The sequence below is a fragment of the Miniopterus schreibersii genome (assembly GCF_964146895.1).
Source record: "Miniopterus schreibersii genome assembly, chromosome: X".
Taxonomy (NCBI): Eukaryota; Metazoa; Chordata; class Mammalia; order Chiroptera; family Miniopteridae; genus Miniopterus; species Miniopterus schreibersii.
This window is the reverse complement of record NC_138104.1, coordinates 52765591-52779753: the sequence shown is the minus strand read 5'-3', so window position 1 is coordinate 52779753 and position 14163 is coordinate 52765591. Positions and strand designations below refer to the sequence as shown.

At 36.7% G+C, this 14163-nt stretch overlaps 1 protein-coding gene across 12 annotated transcripts in view; it reads left to right on the top strand.

Annotated features, from left to right (window-relative positions):
* The window catches only part of ARHGEF9 (Cdc42 guanine nucleotide exchange factor 9), a 393542-nt gene that overhangs the window by 364461 nt on the left and 14918 nt on the right, over nt 1–14163 (top strand). For all 12 annotated transcript variants that reach the window (XM_081126011.1, XM_081126016.1, XM_081126015.1 and 9 more), the window contains one exon: nt 2548–2616. In XM_081126011.1, coding sequence (XP_080982137.1) covers nt 2548–2616 — 69 coding nt within the window. The remainder of the gene's footprint in view (nt 1–2547; nt 2617–14163) is intronic.

Below are 14163 nucleotides of genomic sequence, written 5' to 3'. Positions count from 1 at the left end.
AAAAACTCTTAGCAAACTAGGTATAGAAGGAATTTACCTCAGCATAATAAAATCTATGTATGAAAGGCCCATAGATAACATCATACTCAAAGGAGAAAACTGAAAGCCTTTTCTCTAAAATTAGGAAAAAGACAAGGATGCCCACTTTTACCACTTCTATTCAACATAGTAGTGGGAGTTTTAGCAAGAGTAATTAGGCAAGAAAACAAAGGGCACACAAATCAGGAAGGAAGAAGTAAAATTATTTCTCTTTACAGATGATATAACTTTATATACAGAAAACCCTAAAAACTCCACCAAAAGCTTTTACAAATAATATATGAAGTTAGTAAAGTTGTAGGATATAAAATCAACATACAAAATTCAGTTGTGTTTTATACACTAACAACAAACTATCTGAAAAGAAAGTTAGTAAACAATCTGCTTACAATCACATAAAAAGGAATACAAAAGTTAGGAATAAACTTAACCAAGGAGGTGAAAGACTTCTAGACTGAAAACTACAAAATATTGCTGAAAGAAATTAAAGAAGACAAACATAAATAGAAAGACCTTCTGTGTTCATGTATTGGAAGACTTCAAATTGTTAAAATGTCCATTTTCCTCAAAGCAATCTACAGATTCATGCAAACCTATTAAAACTCCAATGACTTTTTAAATTTTTCCATTACAGTTTAAGTTCAGTATTATTTCATATTAGTTTCAGGTGTACAGCATAGTGGTCAGACATTTATATAACTTACAAAGTGATCCCCCTGATATTTCAAGTACCCATTTATCATTTTACAGTTATTACAGTATTATTGACTATATTCCCTGTGCTGTACTTTACACCCCCATGACTATTTTGTGACTACCAATTTGTACTTCTTAATCCCTTCAACTTCTTCACCTAGCCCCCAAAATCCCCTTCCCTCTGGCAACCATCAGTCTGTTCTCTGTATCTATGAGTGTGTTTCTATTTTGTTTGTTTGTTTATTTTGCTCTTTAGATTTCACATATAAGTGAAATCACATGATATTTGTCTTTCTCTGTCTGATTTATTTTACTTAGCATAATAACCTCTAGGTCCAATGATACTTTTTATAGAAATAGAAAAAACAATCCTATCATTCATGTAAAACCCCCCAAAAAACCATAATAGCTAAAGGTATCTAAGAGAGAACAGAGCTGAAGGTATCACATTTCTTGACTCAAAATATATTCCAAAGCTACAGTAATTAAAATAGTATGGTACTGTCCTGTCTGAAGTGGCTCAGCTGGTTGAGCATTGTCCCATGCACTAAAAGGTTGCTGGTTCCATTATCGGTCAGAGCACATGCCTGGGTTGTGGGCTCAATCCCCTTTGAGAGGCGTGCAGGATGCAGCTAATTGATCTTCTGCTCTCACATCAATGTTCTCTTTCTCCCTCTCCCTTCCTCTCTCTCTAAAAATCATTAAAAATAGTTTTAAAAAACAGTATGGTACTACTATAAAGACAGATGTATAAGCCAAACAAATAGAATAGAGATCCCAGAAATAAACTTACACATGTAAGACAACATGTCTTCAGCAAGGGTACCAAGAATACAAAGTTAGGAAAGGATGATTTCTTTAAAAAATGGTGCTGGGAAGACTTGATATCAACGTGCAAAAGAATGAAATCAGACTCATAGGGTAAAAGCTTCTTGAATTTGGTCTTGGCAATGATTTTTTGAATATGGTACCAAAAACATAAGCAACAAAGCAAAAATAGACAAGTGGGACTACATAAAACTAAAATACTTCTGTACAGTAAAGGAAATCATCAACAGAGCAAAAAGACAACCTGTGAAATGAGAGAAAATGTTTTAGACCATGTATCTGATAAGAGGTTATTTTCCAAAATATGTAAGGCCCTCCTACAACTCAAAGCAAAATAACTCAATTAAAAAATAGTGAAAGGACTTGCACAGACATTTCTGTTATTTCATTAATTGCTTTTTGCCATTTGATTTTTTTCCGTCTTCTGAAACTTTTCTTATCTCTATATACAGTTCCTATTGTAATCTCTTATCTTTTGACACATTCTTTACTTTTCTTTGTATTTTTGCTTTGGGTTGTGAAGTATTTTTTCCACTTTATACCATGTTTTATTCAACCATTTTCCATTTAACAGCCTCATAACTCATTCTTTTTTTCCCTTCTTTATACTATGAAATGCATCTTTGTAGCTAAACCTTTGTCCAAGTTTCTAACTACTTTCCATTTTCACTTTTCAAGACTTTTGAGGCCCTGGCCAGGGAGCTCAGTTGGTTAGAGCATCGTCCTGATGTGCCAAGGTTGCTGGTTTGATCCCCAGTCAGGGTACATACAAGAGTCAACCAATGAATGCCTAAATAAGTAGAACAACAAATCAATGTTTCTTTCTCTCTTCCTTCCTCTCTCTCCAAAATCAATAAATAAAATTTTAAAAGAAAGACTTTTGATATATCTTGCCAAAATTATTCTTCCAGGAATATACTATTTTATACATTTAAGAAAGGTTTATGTTTCCTTTAACAAAATCATGTGTTTTTATGTTTCTAGGCTTTGAAATCTCCGAAAATCAGAAGAGGCAGGCTGCAATGACTGTGAGAAAAGTCTCTAAACAAAAAGGTAAAACTACCTTTTACCAACACTCCCCAGACTCCACCCCCCCACCCCACCACTCACTCTCTTTGTGATACTGGAAAGCCACAGGCTATGTGCTTGCATATTCCTTGGCTTATTTCCATGCTAAAGTTCACTTGGGGGTGGTGAAGAGTTTCAGGTTCCCAAGTGTCTCTCTTTGAATGTGGCAAATGATCTTAAAGTTTTAAATCTGAGTAATGAATAGTGTAAGGTAGTTATGTCCAAAGATAGCTCATTGGGTAAAGGAAAAAAAGAAAGCTTGTTTTTATTTTTATTTTTACTTAAATAAATGAGAGAGAGGAAGAAACAAAACTTTACTAACAATTTAGAGAGTGGTGGGCAATAGAAAATGTGTAGGATTTATTAATAACTATAAATATATTAGGGAAATGTGAAGAACTTTCTTTCATTGGTTTGGAGACATTTGGCAAACCAAGAATCCCAAATCAGAATGAAGAACTTCAAACTGAATTAAGAAGATTCATTCATTCTGTCTCTTTCTCTGAACCATAAACTAAAGTACTTACAAAAGAAAAATATCTTGAAAATCAATTTGAATATGAAATGAAGCTCTATTTTCTTGTTTTTATGAACTAGACAAAATTAAAATGCTTAGTTGAACAAAGGGAAGGAACTACCGTCTGTTTATTTCAATCCCAGTCATTTTACATAAGTTCTTTCATTTCATCTCTATGGCACTCCTGTAAAGGTAGGCATTGTTAACCTCATTTTCTAGATTAGGAAACTGAGGCAAAGTGACTCTGAACCGAAGTCAGCTTGACTATAAGTCCCGTTCTCTCTCTTCTCCACCTAAGGGGTCTGCTGATTTTCCATTTTGAGAAAAAACAGCTCACTTTTTTTTGTTTCACCTCAATTACCAACAAATATTTCTATTACTGATAGCCACTGTTATTGTCCCCAGGGGTGAGCAATCTTAGTGAGACCTGTTTCCCCAGGCCTTTCCTTCTGCTTTCTCAGTGGGCTCTTGTTCAGAATGAATCACCATACAAAATTATCAGATTTAAGTTACCTGAAATTCCAATAGTCACATAAAGCACCCTAATTACTCCTAATGACACTGTTTTATCATTGAGGAAGCTGAGCACCTGTGAATATCTGATTTCCAAGTAAGTAGTGTACCTAGCTGGAGCCCCTCTAGTTAGACATGACCATTCTTTTAACTGCTTATTGCTGCTTGCCCTTGGGAGGCCCTCCTTGGCTCTTTCCCTCATCATGCAAATGTGATTTTCTTTAGATATGTAATTAAAGGCAACCACTCCTAACCTCTTGGGCGTAAAAAGTGAGGGATAATGTTAGAAAGCAATCCGGAGTTACTGTCAGTAAAGGTATGATCTGTATAATAGGAGAACACTGTGAGGGAATATGCCCCTTCTTTAGACAGAGATATGAGCAGAAAAGAGCCCCAGGCAGGTGGAGAGTCCTCAGGTTACAAAGAAGCTACTGTCCTGGTGGCCTGCCTCTGTCTCTTGGAGGCTCTCACTTCCTGAGCTTCTCTCACTCTGATTTCCTTCACTGTCCTCACCACACTGACCTTTGTGATGGGATGGTACTCCTTTACCACAGCCCAGGTTCCCTGAAGCTTATTTGAGACTGGCTGGTCTTTTGACTGAGAATCCTTAAAGCTTTGGAAAACACAAATAAAGGAACCAGAAAACAGTCCTGCTCAGTCATACCAAGCCTTTGTGTCAGTTTCCTTCCCTGTCCTCTCTAGTCTCAACCTATACCTTTCAGGTCCTCTCTTGTCTCCCAGTATCTAAACACTGGTTCACCTCAACAGCTTTTCACCTTTAATAGCAATCTTAAAGACTTCAAAGGAACTCATCTAGTTTAAAATGACCCAGAATTCCTACAAATCTCTTCCCTTATTTCTATTTCTAGTTTTCAAGACTCTCTTAGTCCAGGACTGTGGTGACTGATATATTTTGAGACTCAAAGGTACTATACATGTGGAAGTAGTTGTCAAACTTAGTAATTTAATAGTTATATCATATACATGGGAAGAGCAGGAAGGGAGTTCTTTTAGATACCAGTGAAATCTAGCTTCCTTAACTATTCCAGTGACCCCTTCTGGAAAGTGATGGGGAAGAACTGTTCAGCTTTCTCTAATGCAATGTAATTGGATAGGTAATTATTCTAGTGTCCCTTAGCAACCCCATCTGTAATGCCATGGGACCTTATAAACTCAGTCTACTGCTCTGGAGGACAGAGCCTAGCTCCAAGGAAGACCATTTCATTTTACATTTGTCTTTCATACTGCCTTGATCTTAAAAATTAATATAATATATAACTTCTTGAGAGATGTATGCCACTTCCTGATCCATCAAACTATTTCAGTCTGTCATAGAATTCCCTACAGCCATGAGCATAGCCCTGATCTCCAGAGGTTTTGGGACAAGTTAAAAATCAGATGAGTACATTAGAATAAAATAATCTTGAAAAAGAATAAAGTTGGAGTAATCAGTCTACCCTGATTTTAACACTAATTATATAGCTATAGTAACCAAGACAGTGTGGTATTGGCAGAGGGACAGACATATTAGCTCAGCAGAACAAAATAGAGAACACAGAAATAGACCTACACAAATTCACACAACTGATTTTTGACAGAAGTGCTAAAGCAATCGCTGGAGGAAGGATAGCCTTTTCAATGAATGGTGCTGAAACAATTGGACTTCCATAAGGCAAATATTAAAAAAAGAACCTCAAACTAAACTTGCACCCTATAAAATTAACTTGAAATGGATAATGGGCTCAAATTTTTTGTTGTTGTTCAAAATATTACAAATGTCCCTTTTTCTCCCCATTGGCCCCTTTCACCCCACCCGAGCCCCCTCCTCAGCCCCTCTCCCCACCATTGTCTGTGTCCTTGGGTTGTGCATATAAATTCTTAGGTTAATCTCCCCCCCCTCCTCAAATTTAAAACTAAAAAATTTTAGAATTAAAAGGAGAAAATCTTTAGGATCTAGTGCTGGGCAGATAAGTTCTTAGACTTGACAACAAAATCTTGAACCACAAAATGAAAAATTGATAAAATAGACATCAAAATAGAAAAATTTGCTCTGTGACAGACCATGTGAAGAGGATGAAAAGACAAGCTACAGGCTAGGAAAAAATATCTGCAAACCACATATCTGATGAAACATTAGTATCTAAAATATATAAAGAACTCTCAAAACTCAACAGTAAAAACTACCTATTCCAGTTAGAAAACAGACAATAGATAAACATATTTCTCTGAAGAGGATATATGAATAGTAGTTAAACATATGAAAACATGTTCAATATCATTAATTACTGGAGAAATTAAAACCACAATGAGATATTACTACATGCCTATTAGAAAGGCTGAAACAGAAGATAGTAACAACACCAAATGCTGGCAAGAATATGGGAAAATTGAGTCATTTATACCTTGCTGGTGAGAATGTATAATGGTACAGCCACTCTGGAAAATAGTTTAGTACTTTCTTATGACATGAAACATACAATTACCATATGGCGCAGCAGTTACACTCTTGGACATTTATTCCAGAGAAATGAAGACTTATTTCCACATAAAAACTTCTAATCAAATGTTCATAGCAGCTTTGTTCATAATGGCCAAAACTGTAAACAACCCAGATGCCCTTCATTGGGTGAAAATTAAGCAAACTGTGGTACATTCATACCATGTAATAATCATCAGTAAAAAGGAGCCAGATATAAGTACATGCAATAACTTGGGTGAATCTCAAAGGAATTACGCTGAGTGAGAAAAGCTAATTGCTAAGGGTTGCATGTCGTGTGACTCCATTTATATAATGTTTTAATATAATTTATAAATAGAGAATAGATTAATGGTTGCCAGGGGATTACAGGAGGGTGGAGACAGGAGAGAAGTGAGTGTGGTAACAAAAGAGTAGCAAGAGTGATCCTTGTGACAATAGAAATGTTCTCTTAACTGTGTTCTGTAACAATGGCAATATGTTGGCTATATTATTGTACTGTAGTTTTGCAAAGTGTTATCATCAGAGAAACTGAATAAAGGGTACAAAGCACACCTTTGTATTTTCTCTACAACTACATGTGAATTTACAAGGATCTCAAAATAAAAAGTTTAATTAAAAATTTCAAATGAACACTACTAAAACTTCCTCCCAAATATTTCCATATTGTTTGTTGGAATCCAGTATCCTCATATTTTTGACACCACCTTTGAAAACTGATTGTTAAAGGATGTCATCAAAATGGCAGAACAGTTTGCTTCTGTCCTCCCCCTAAAGAACACTGATTTTGACAATGACCTACAGATGAGAGTGATTTTTTCAAGTCTAGGAGTCCAGCAGAGAAGTTCCAGATCACTGCTGGAGAAAAATAAAATCATTATTGGATGCATAGAAGAAGCCAGTCAATACATACTGAAGGAGGTGACTACTACTTCTTCCTTTAAAAAAACACACAAAACATTTAGAGAGAAAGGAAGAAGAGGGAGTAGGGGAGAGAAACATTGATATGAGAGTGAAACATTGATTGACTGCCTCCTGTATACTCCCTACTGGGATCAAACCCACTACCCGGGCATGTGCCCTTAGCAGGAATTGACCCAGCAATCTTTTGGTGCATGGGACAATGCTCAACCAACTGGGCCACACTGACCAGGGTGTGACTAATTCTTTAAATGTAAAGACAGCAATGCCAGACTGCTAGGAATGTGAAAATCAAGGAAATGTTACATCTCTAAAGAAACATAATATTTTCTAGAAAATGACCCCCAAAGATATGGAACCCCCCAAAACATAGAGACCTGTGATTTACCAAATAAACAATTCAAAATAGTGGTTTTAAGGAAGCTCAGTGAACTACAAGAAAAAGCAGGGAGACAATTCAACACAATCAAGAGAACAATTCATGAACAAAACAATATATTTAGCAGAGAATAGAAATTTTAAAAAAGAACCAAACAGAAATTAGAGCTGAAGAATACAATGAATGAAATGAAAAATCCAATAGAGAGTATCAACAACAGTCTTGATCAAACAGAAGAAAGAATCTGTGAAGTCAAAGGCAGGTTATCTGATATTGTGCAATCATAGTAGACTACCCCCCCCCCCAAAAAAAATGAAAAAGAGTGAAGTAAGCCTATGCAAATGATGGGATAAGATTAAGAGAACCAACCGATAAAATATTGGAGTCCCAGAAGTATAAGAGAGGAGGGGAAAGAGGCAGAAAGCTTACTTAAAAAATAATGGCTGAGATCTTCCCAGTTCTGAGTAGGTTCATGAAGCTTATTGGTTTCCAAACAATTTTAACCCAAAATGATCTCCAAGACACATGTTCATCACCACTAAACTTGTCTTACAAGAAATGGTGAAAGGAATTCTTCAAGCAGAAATGAAAGGACATCACTTAGTAACATGAAAACGTATGAATAATACACAAGTAAAAGTTAAGTGTATAGTCTAACTTATAATAATTTAATATGGTAGTGTGCTTAAGTCTATTATAAATGATAAAAGACAAAAAGGATTAAAAATAACTATAGGTACAATTATTTGTTAATAGATAACATTAAAAAGATGTAAACTGTGATATCAAATACATAAACTTTGGGGTGAAGTATAGGGGTAGAATTTTTGTATGTGGTCAGACTTGATTTATCAGCTTAAAATAGACTGTTGTAACTATAAGATGTTTTATGATGGCCTCATTATAACCACTAAACAAGTACCTACAGTAGATACACAAAGGAAAAAGAGAAAAGCATACCACTATTGAAAATTATCAATTCATACAGGAAAGTAGCAAGAGAGGAATAAAGGAACTATAAGACAGCCAGAAAATAATTTAGATGGTAATAGTAATTGCTTACCTATCAATAATTACTTTAAATGTAAATGGGTAAAATTCTATCAACACACATAGAGTGGCTGAATGGATAAAAATATAAAACAAGACACAACTGTATACTGCCTACAAAAGAGTCATTTCACCTTTGAGAATACACATAGACTTAAAGTGAAATGATAGAAAAAGATATTCCATGCAAGTGTAAACCTAATATGTTAAATCCACCCACAAAAGAGCCAACAGCATTTAAAACTCAATTACAACAGGAGAGTGCACATAACCCACAAGAAACATTCCTGGAGCACCAAACTCAGGTGATCTCAAAGATTGCACACAGAGCCCAACAAAACACCTACATCATAAAATCTTCATAACAAGTCATAGCAGATCTACCTGATACACAGAGACAAACACAAATAGGCAGACAAAATGGGGAGATAAAGAAATATGCTCCAAATAAAAGAACAAGAAAAATCTCCAGAAAAAAAAGTTAAATGAAATGGAAGCAATCAAGATACAGATGCAGAGTTTAAAGCAATGGTTGTAAGGATGCTCAAGGACCTTAGGGGAAGAATGGAAGATCTCAATGAGTACATAAACAAGGAGACAGTAAGCATTAACAAGGACATAGACACTATGAAAAGAACTAGCCAGGAATGAAGAATACAATATTTAAATTGAAAAATACACTAGAAAGAATCAATAGCAGGTTAGATGAAGCAGAGGATCAAAACAGTGATTTCGAGAACAAGCAGTAAACAGTAAACACCTAAGCAGAGCAACAAAAAGATAATAGAATTTAAAAAATAAAGAAAGTGGAAAGGATCTCTTGGACAACTCAGTGTGACAACATCCACATCATTGGGACACCAGAAGGAGAAGGGGTTGAGAACCTGTTTGAAGAAAAAATGGCTGAAAACTTTCCTAACCTCGTGAAGGAAAATGTCACACAAGTTCAGTAAGCACAGAGAGGCCCAAACAATATGAACCCCAAAAGACCCACAATAAGACACATCATAATTAAAATGGCAAAGGTTAAAACAGAATTTTAAAGACAGAAAGAGACAGTTAGTTACCTACAAGGGAGCTCTCATAAGGCTGTAAGCTGATTTCTCAACAGAAATACTCCAGGCTGAAACAGATTGGCATGAAATACTCAAAATTATGAAATGGAAGGAACTACAAACAAGACTACTTTATCCAGCAAAGCTATGATTTAAAATTGAAGTGAAATAAAGAGCTTACCAGACCAAAAAAAAAGCTAAAGGAGTTCATTACCACAAAACCAGTATTGCAAGAAATGTTAAAGGGGCTGCTTTAAGAAGAAAATAAGAGAAAGAGAGGAACATAAGTATAAAGAGTAAAATGGCACCCCGGCTGGTGCCGCTCAGTTGGTTGGACATTGTCCCATTCACCCAAAGGTTGCTGGTTCAACTCCCAGTCAGGGAACAAGCCCAGGTTGTGGGCTTGCTTATCAATGGAGGGTGTGCAGGAGTCAGCCAATTGATATTCTGTCCTCACATTGATGTATCTCTCCATCTCCCTTCCTCTCTCTCTAAAAATGAACAAAAGCATTTAAAAATGAATAAAATGTCAAAAAATAAGTACCTATTAATAATAACCTCAAATTTAAATGAATTAAATGCTCCAATCAAAAGACATAGGTTAGCTGAATGCATAATAAAACATGATCCATACTATGATGTCTACAATAGACCCACCTCAGAACAAAAGATACATACAGACAGTGAAGGGATGGAAAAAAAATATTCCATGCAAACGGAAACAAAACAAGCTCATGTAGGATACTTATATTAGACAAAATAGACTTCAAAACAAAGGCTATACCAAAAAAACCCACAAGAACAAAGGTCAACTACATAATACTAAAGGGATTGATCCAACAAGAGGATATAACCCTTGCAAACATATGTGCCCCCTAAATAGGAACACCTAAATATATAAAGAAAACCTTGGTGGATATTAAAGGAGAAATTAACAGAAATGCAGTCATAGTAAAGGATTTTAACACCCACTGACATCAATGGATAGATCTTCCAGTCAAATAATTAACAAGGCAACAGTGACCTAAATGACACACTGGATCAGAAGGATTTCATTGATATTTACAGAACATTTTATCCCAAAGGAGGAGAAACATCTTCTCAAGTGCACATGGAACACTCTCAAAGGTAGACCATGTTTTAGGACAAAAAATAAATCTTAATAAATTCAAAAGGAGAGTGAAATCACATAAAGCATCTTCTCTGACCACAATGTTAGGAAACTAGAAATCAACTACAGTAAAAGACTGAAAAGTATTAAAAACATGGTGGATAAATAACATTTTAATAAACAATGAGTGGGTTAAGATGAAATCAAGGAAGAAATCAAAAGTAAACTGGAGACAAATGAAAATTAACACACAACAACCAGAATCTATGGAACACAGTGAAAGCAGCCCTGAGAGGGACGTTGATAGCATTACAGGCCTACCTCAAGAGGTAAGAAAAAGCTCAAATAAGCAACCTAACCCTACACCTAAATGAACTAAAAAATGAAAAACAAACAAAGCCTAGAGTAAGTATAAGGAAGGAAATAATAGAGTGGAAATAAATGACATAGAAACTAAAAAACAACAAACAAAAAACAATACAAACATCAATGAATCCAAGAGCTGGTTTTTTTGAAAAGATAAACAAGATTTACAAACCTTTAAGCAGACGCTTGAGGAAAAGAAGAGATCAGACCCAAATAAAATCAGAAATGAAAGAGACAAAGTAACACTGACATCATAGAAATACGAAGGATTATAAGAAAATACTATGAATATGCTGACAAATTGGACAAGCTAGGCAAAATGGATAAATTCTTAGAAACATACAATCTTCCAAAACTGAAGGAGGAAGAATTAGAAAATCTGAATAGAACAGTTACAACTAATGAAATCAAGTCAGTAATCAGAAAATTCCCAGCAAACAAAAGTTGTGTACCGGATGACTTCACAGGCTAATTTTACCTAACATTCAAAGAAAAACTAACATCCTTCTCAAACTATTCCAAAGAAATTCAAAAGGAGGGAAGTCTTCCAAGCTCATTTTACAAGGCCAGGATTATCCTGTTTCCAAAACCCAATACAGACTCTACAAAGAAAGAAAATTATAGGCCAGTTTCCTTGATGAACATAGGTGACAAAATCCTCAACCAAATATTAGAAAACTGAATCTAGCAATATGTTGAAAGGATCATACACCATGATCATGTGAGATTTATTCTGGGGCTGCAAGGTTGGTACAATACTCACAAATCAATAAATGTGACACATTAAGTGAACAAAATGAAGGATTAAGATCACATAATCTTATCAATAGATGCAGAAAAAGAATTTCAGAAAATCCAACACCTACTTATGACAAAAACTCTCAGCAATGTGGGAATAGAGGGATCATACCTCAACATAATAGAGCCCATATATGACAAACAGACAGCCAACATCATACTCAATGGGCAAAAACCTAAATGCATTTCCCTTAAGATTAGGAACAATACAGGGATATTTGCTTTCACCACTGTTGCTTAACATACTACTGGAAGTCCTAGACACAGTGATCACACATGAAGAAGAAATAAAAGGCATCCAAATTGGGAAGGATGAAGTAAAACTCATTATTCACAGATGACATGGTATTATATAGAGAGAACCTTAAATACCTAATCTAAAAAATTCCACATTTAATTAATGCATTCAGAAAAGTAGGATACAAAATTAAGAAATCAGTGACATTTTTATATGCCAATAATGACCTATCAGATCAAGAAACTAGGAAACAAATCCCATTTACTCTTGCAACAAGAAAAGATAGAGTACCTAGGATTAAATTGTACCAAGGAGGTAAAAGACCTGTACTTGGAAAATGATAAGATACCGAAGAAAGGAAATGAACATAATACAAAAAAATGTAAGCATATAACATGTTCATGTAAGGGAAAAATTAACATAATTGAAATGTCCATACTACCCAATATGGTTTCAAGGAAATTTCTATTAAAATAGCAACGGCAGGAGAACCAACATGGCAGTGGGCAGGACCAGAGTGAGGGTGAGAGTGTGCATGGTTGTGCGTGTGGGTGGGCTTCTGTGTGTCAGTGTGGGAAATTCAACTGGGCAGTTCAGGCACTCCTGGCAGAGGATCTGCTGGCTGCCACCACGTGCTCCTCTGCCAGGTGCTTCTCTCCATTTGAAATGAGAGAGTGCACCACTTTAGAGGATCCGTAGTGTCATCCTTGGGAGGAGGCTGCAGGGAGCAGCCATTACCCAGTGCCCTGATGCCCCAGGTGTGCACTACCCCACCTCTGGGACCCAATGCCCCTGAACAAATGGGCCTCACTTCACGACCCAGTGGGCTGAACTGGTGCCCTGGAAAAACTAGCCTGGACATCTTGATGTCCAGTGCGCCTGATCTGCCATACCTCCTTGACCCACCTGTGCTTGACTACCCTGCCGCCTTGATGCACGTGTGCCCAGATGCAGGGAGCTGCTTCCCTGACCTGATGTGCCTGATGCAGTGCCTCTGGATGACTGGCACCACCACCTTGATGTGGCCCCACCCAGCCCTGCCACCCTGACCCAGCACCCCCTGATGCAGGGACTTGCCATGGAGACCTGTTGTGTCTGAACAAGTGCCAGTGGATGACCAGCCCTTCCGCCTCACACCTGGCCTCACAAACATGACCCAGTATCCCCAAGCACATATACCAACCTCTGCAACAAGGCACGCCTGACCCAGCATGCTGGGAAGATTTACTGTGCTGCCAACCCACGCCTCCAGATGCTGGGGCCTACCACTGCAACCCATTGTGCCTAACCCAGTGCCACCAGAAGATCGGACACACCTCTGCCATCCAGTGCAAACCATTGCCCCTGTAACCACCCAACCCACCAAGCATCCCAGACTACCGGACTTCTAAAATTGGGAAATAAGTAAACAACCCCCAAATGAAAAAAAGTAGGAATCACTAGAAAAGGTACTAAATTAAATGGAGGCAAGCATTTAGTCAGAAAAAGAACCCAAAGTAATGGTTAAAAGGGTGCTCAACTTAGTGATAACTTCAAGCAACTTAGTGGGAATTATAAGAAACTTAAAAAGAACTACACCAGCATGAAAAAAGAGGTAGAGACCATGAATAAGAATTAATTGGAAATGAAGAATAACATAACTGAAATAAAGAATACCCTGGAAGGAATCAACAGTAGATTAGAAGAAGCTGAGGACCAAATCAGTGAATTAGAAGACAAGGTAGAAAAAACACCCAATCAGAGCAGCAATTGGAAAAAATTAAAAAGCTAAAGGAGAGTTTAAGGGAGCTTTGGGACAACATGAAACGTATCAACATCCACATCATAGGGGTACCAGAAGGACAGCAAAGTGAACAAAGAATAGAAAACTTGTTTGCAGAATTAATGACAGTAAACTTCCCTGGCCTGGTGAAGGAGAAAGTCACACAAGTCAAGGAAACACAGAGAATCCCAATCAAGATGAACACAAAAAGACCCACACCATGGCAAACATTAAAGACAAAGAAAGAATATTAAAGGCAGCAAGAGAGTGATTTACAAAGGAGCTCCAATTGGACTGTCAGCTAATATCTCAATAGAAACACTTCAGGCCAGAAGGGAGTGACATG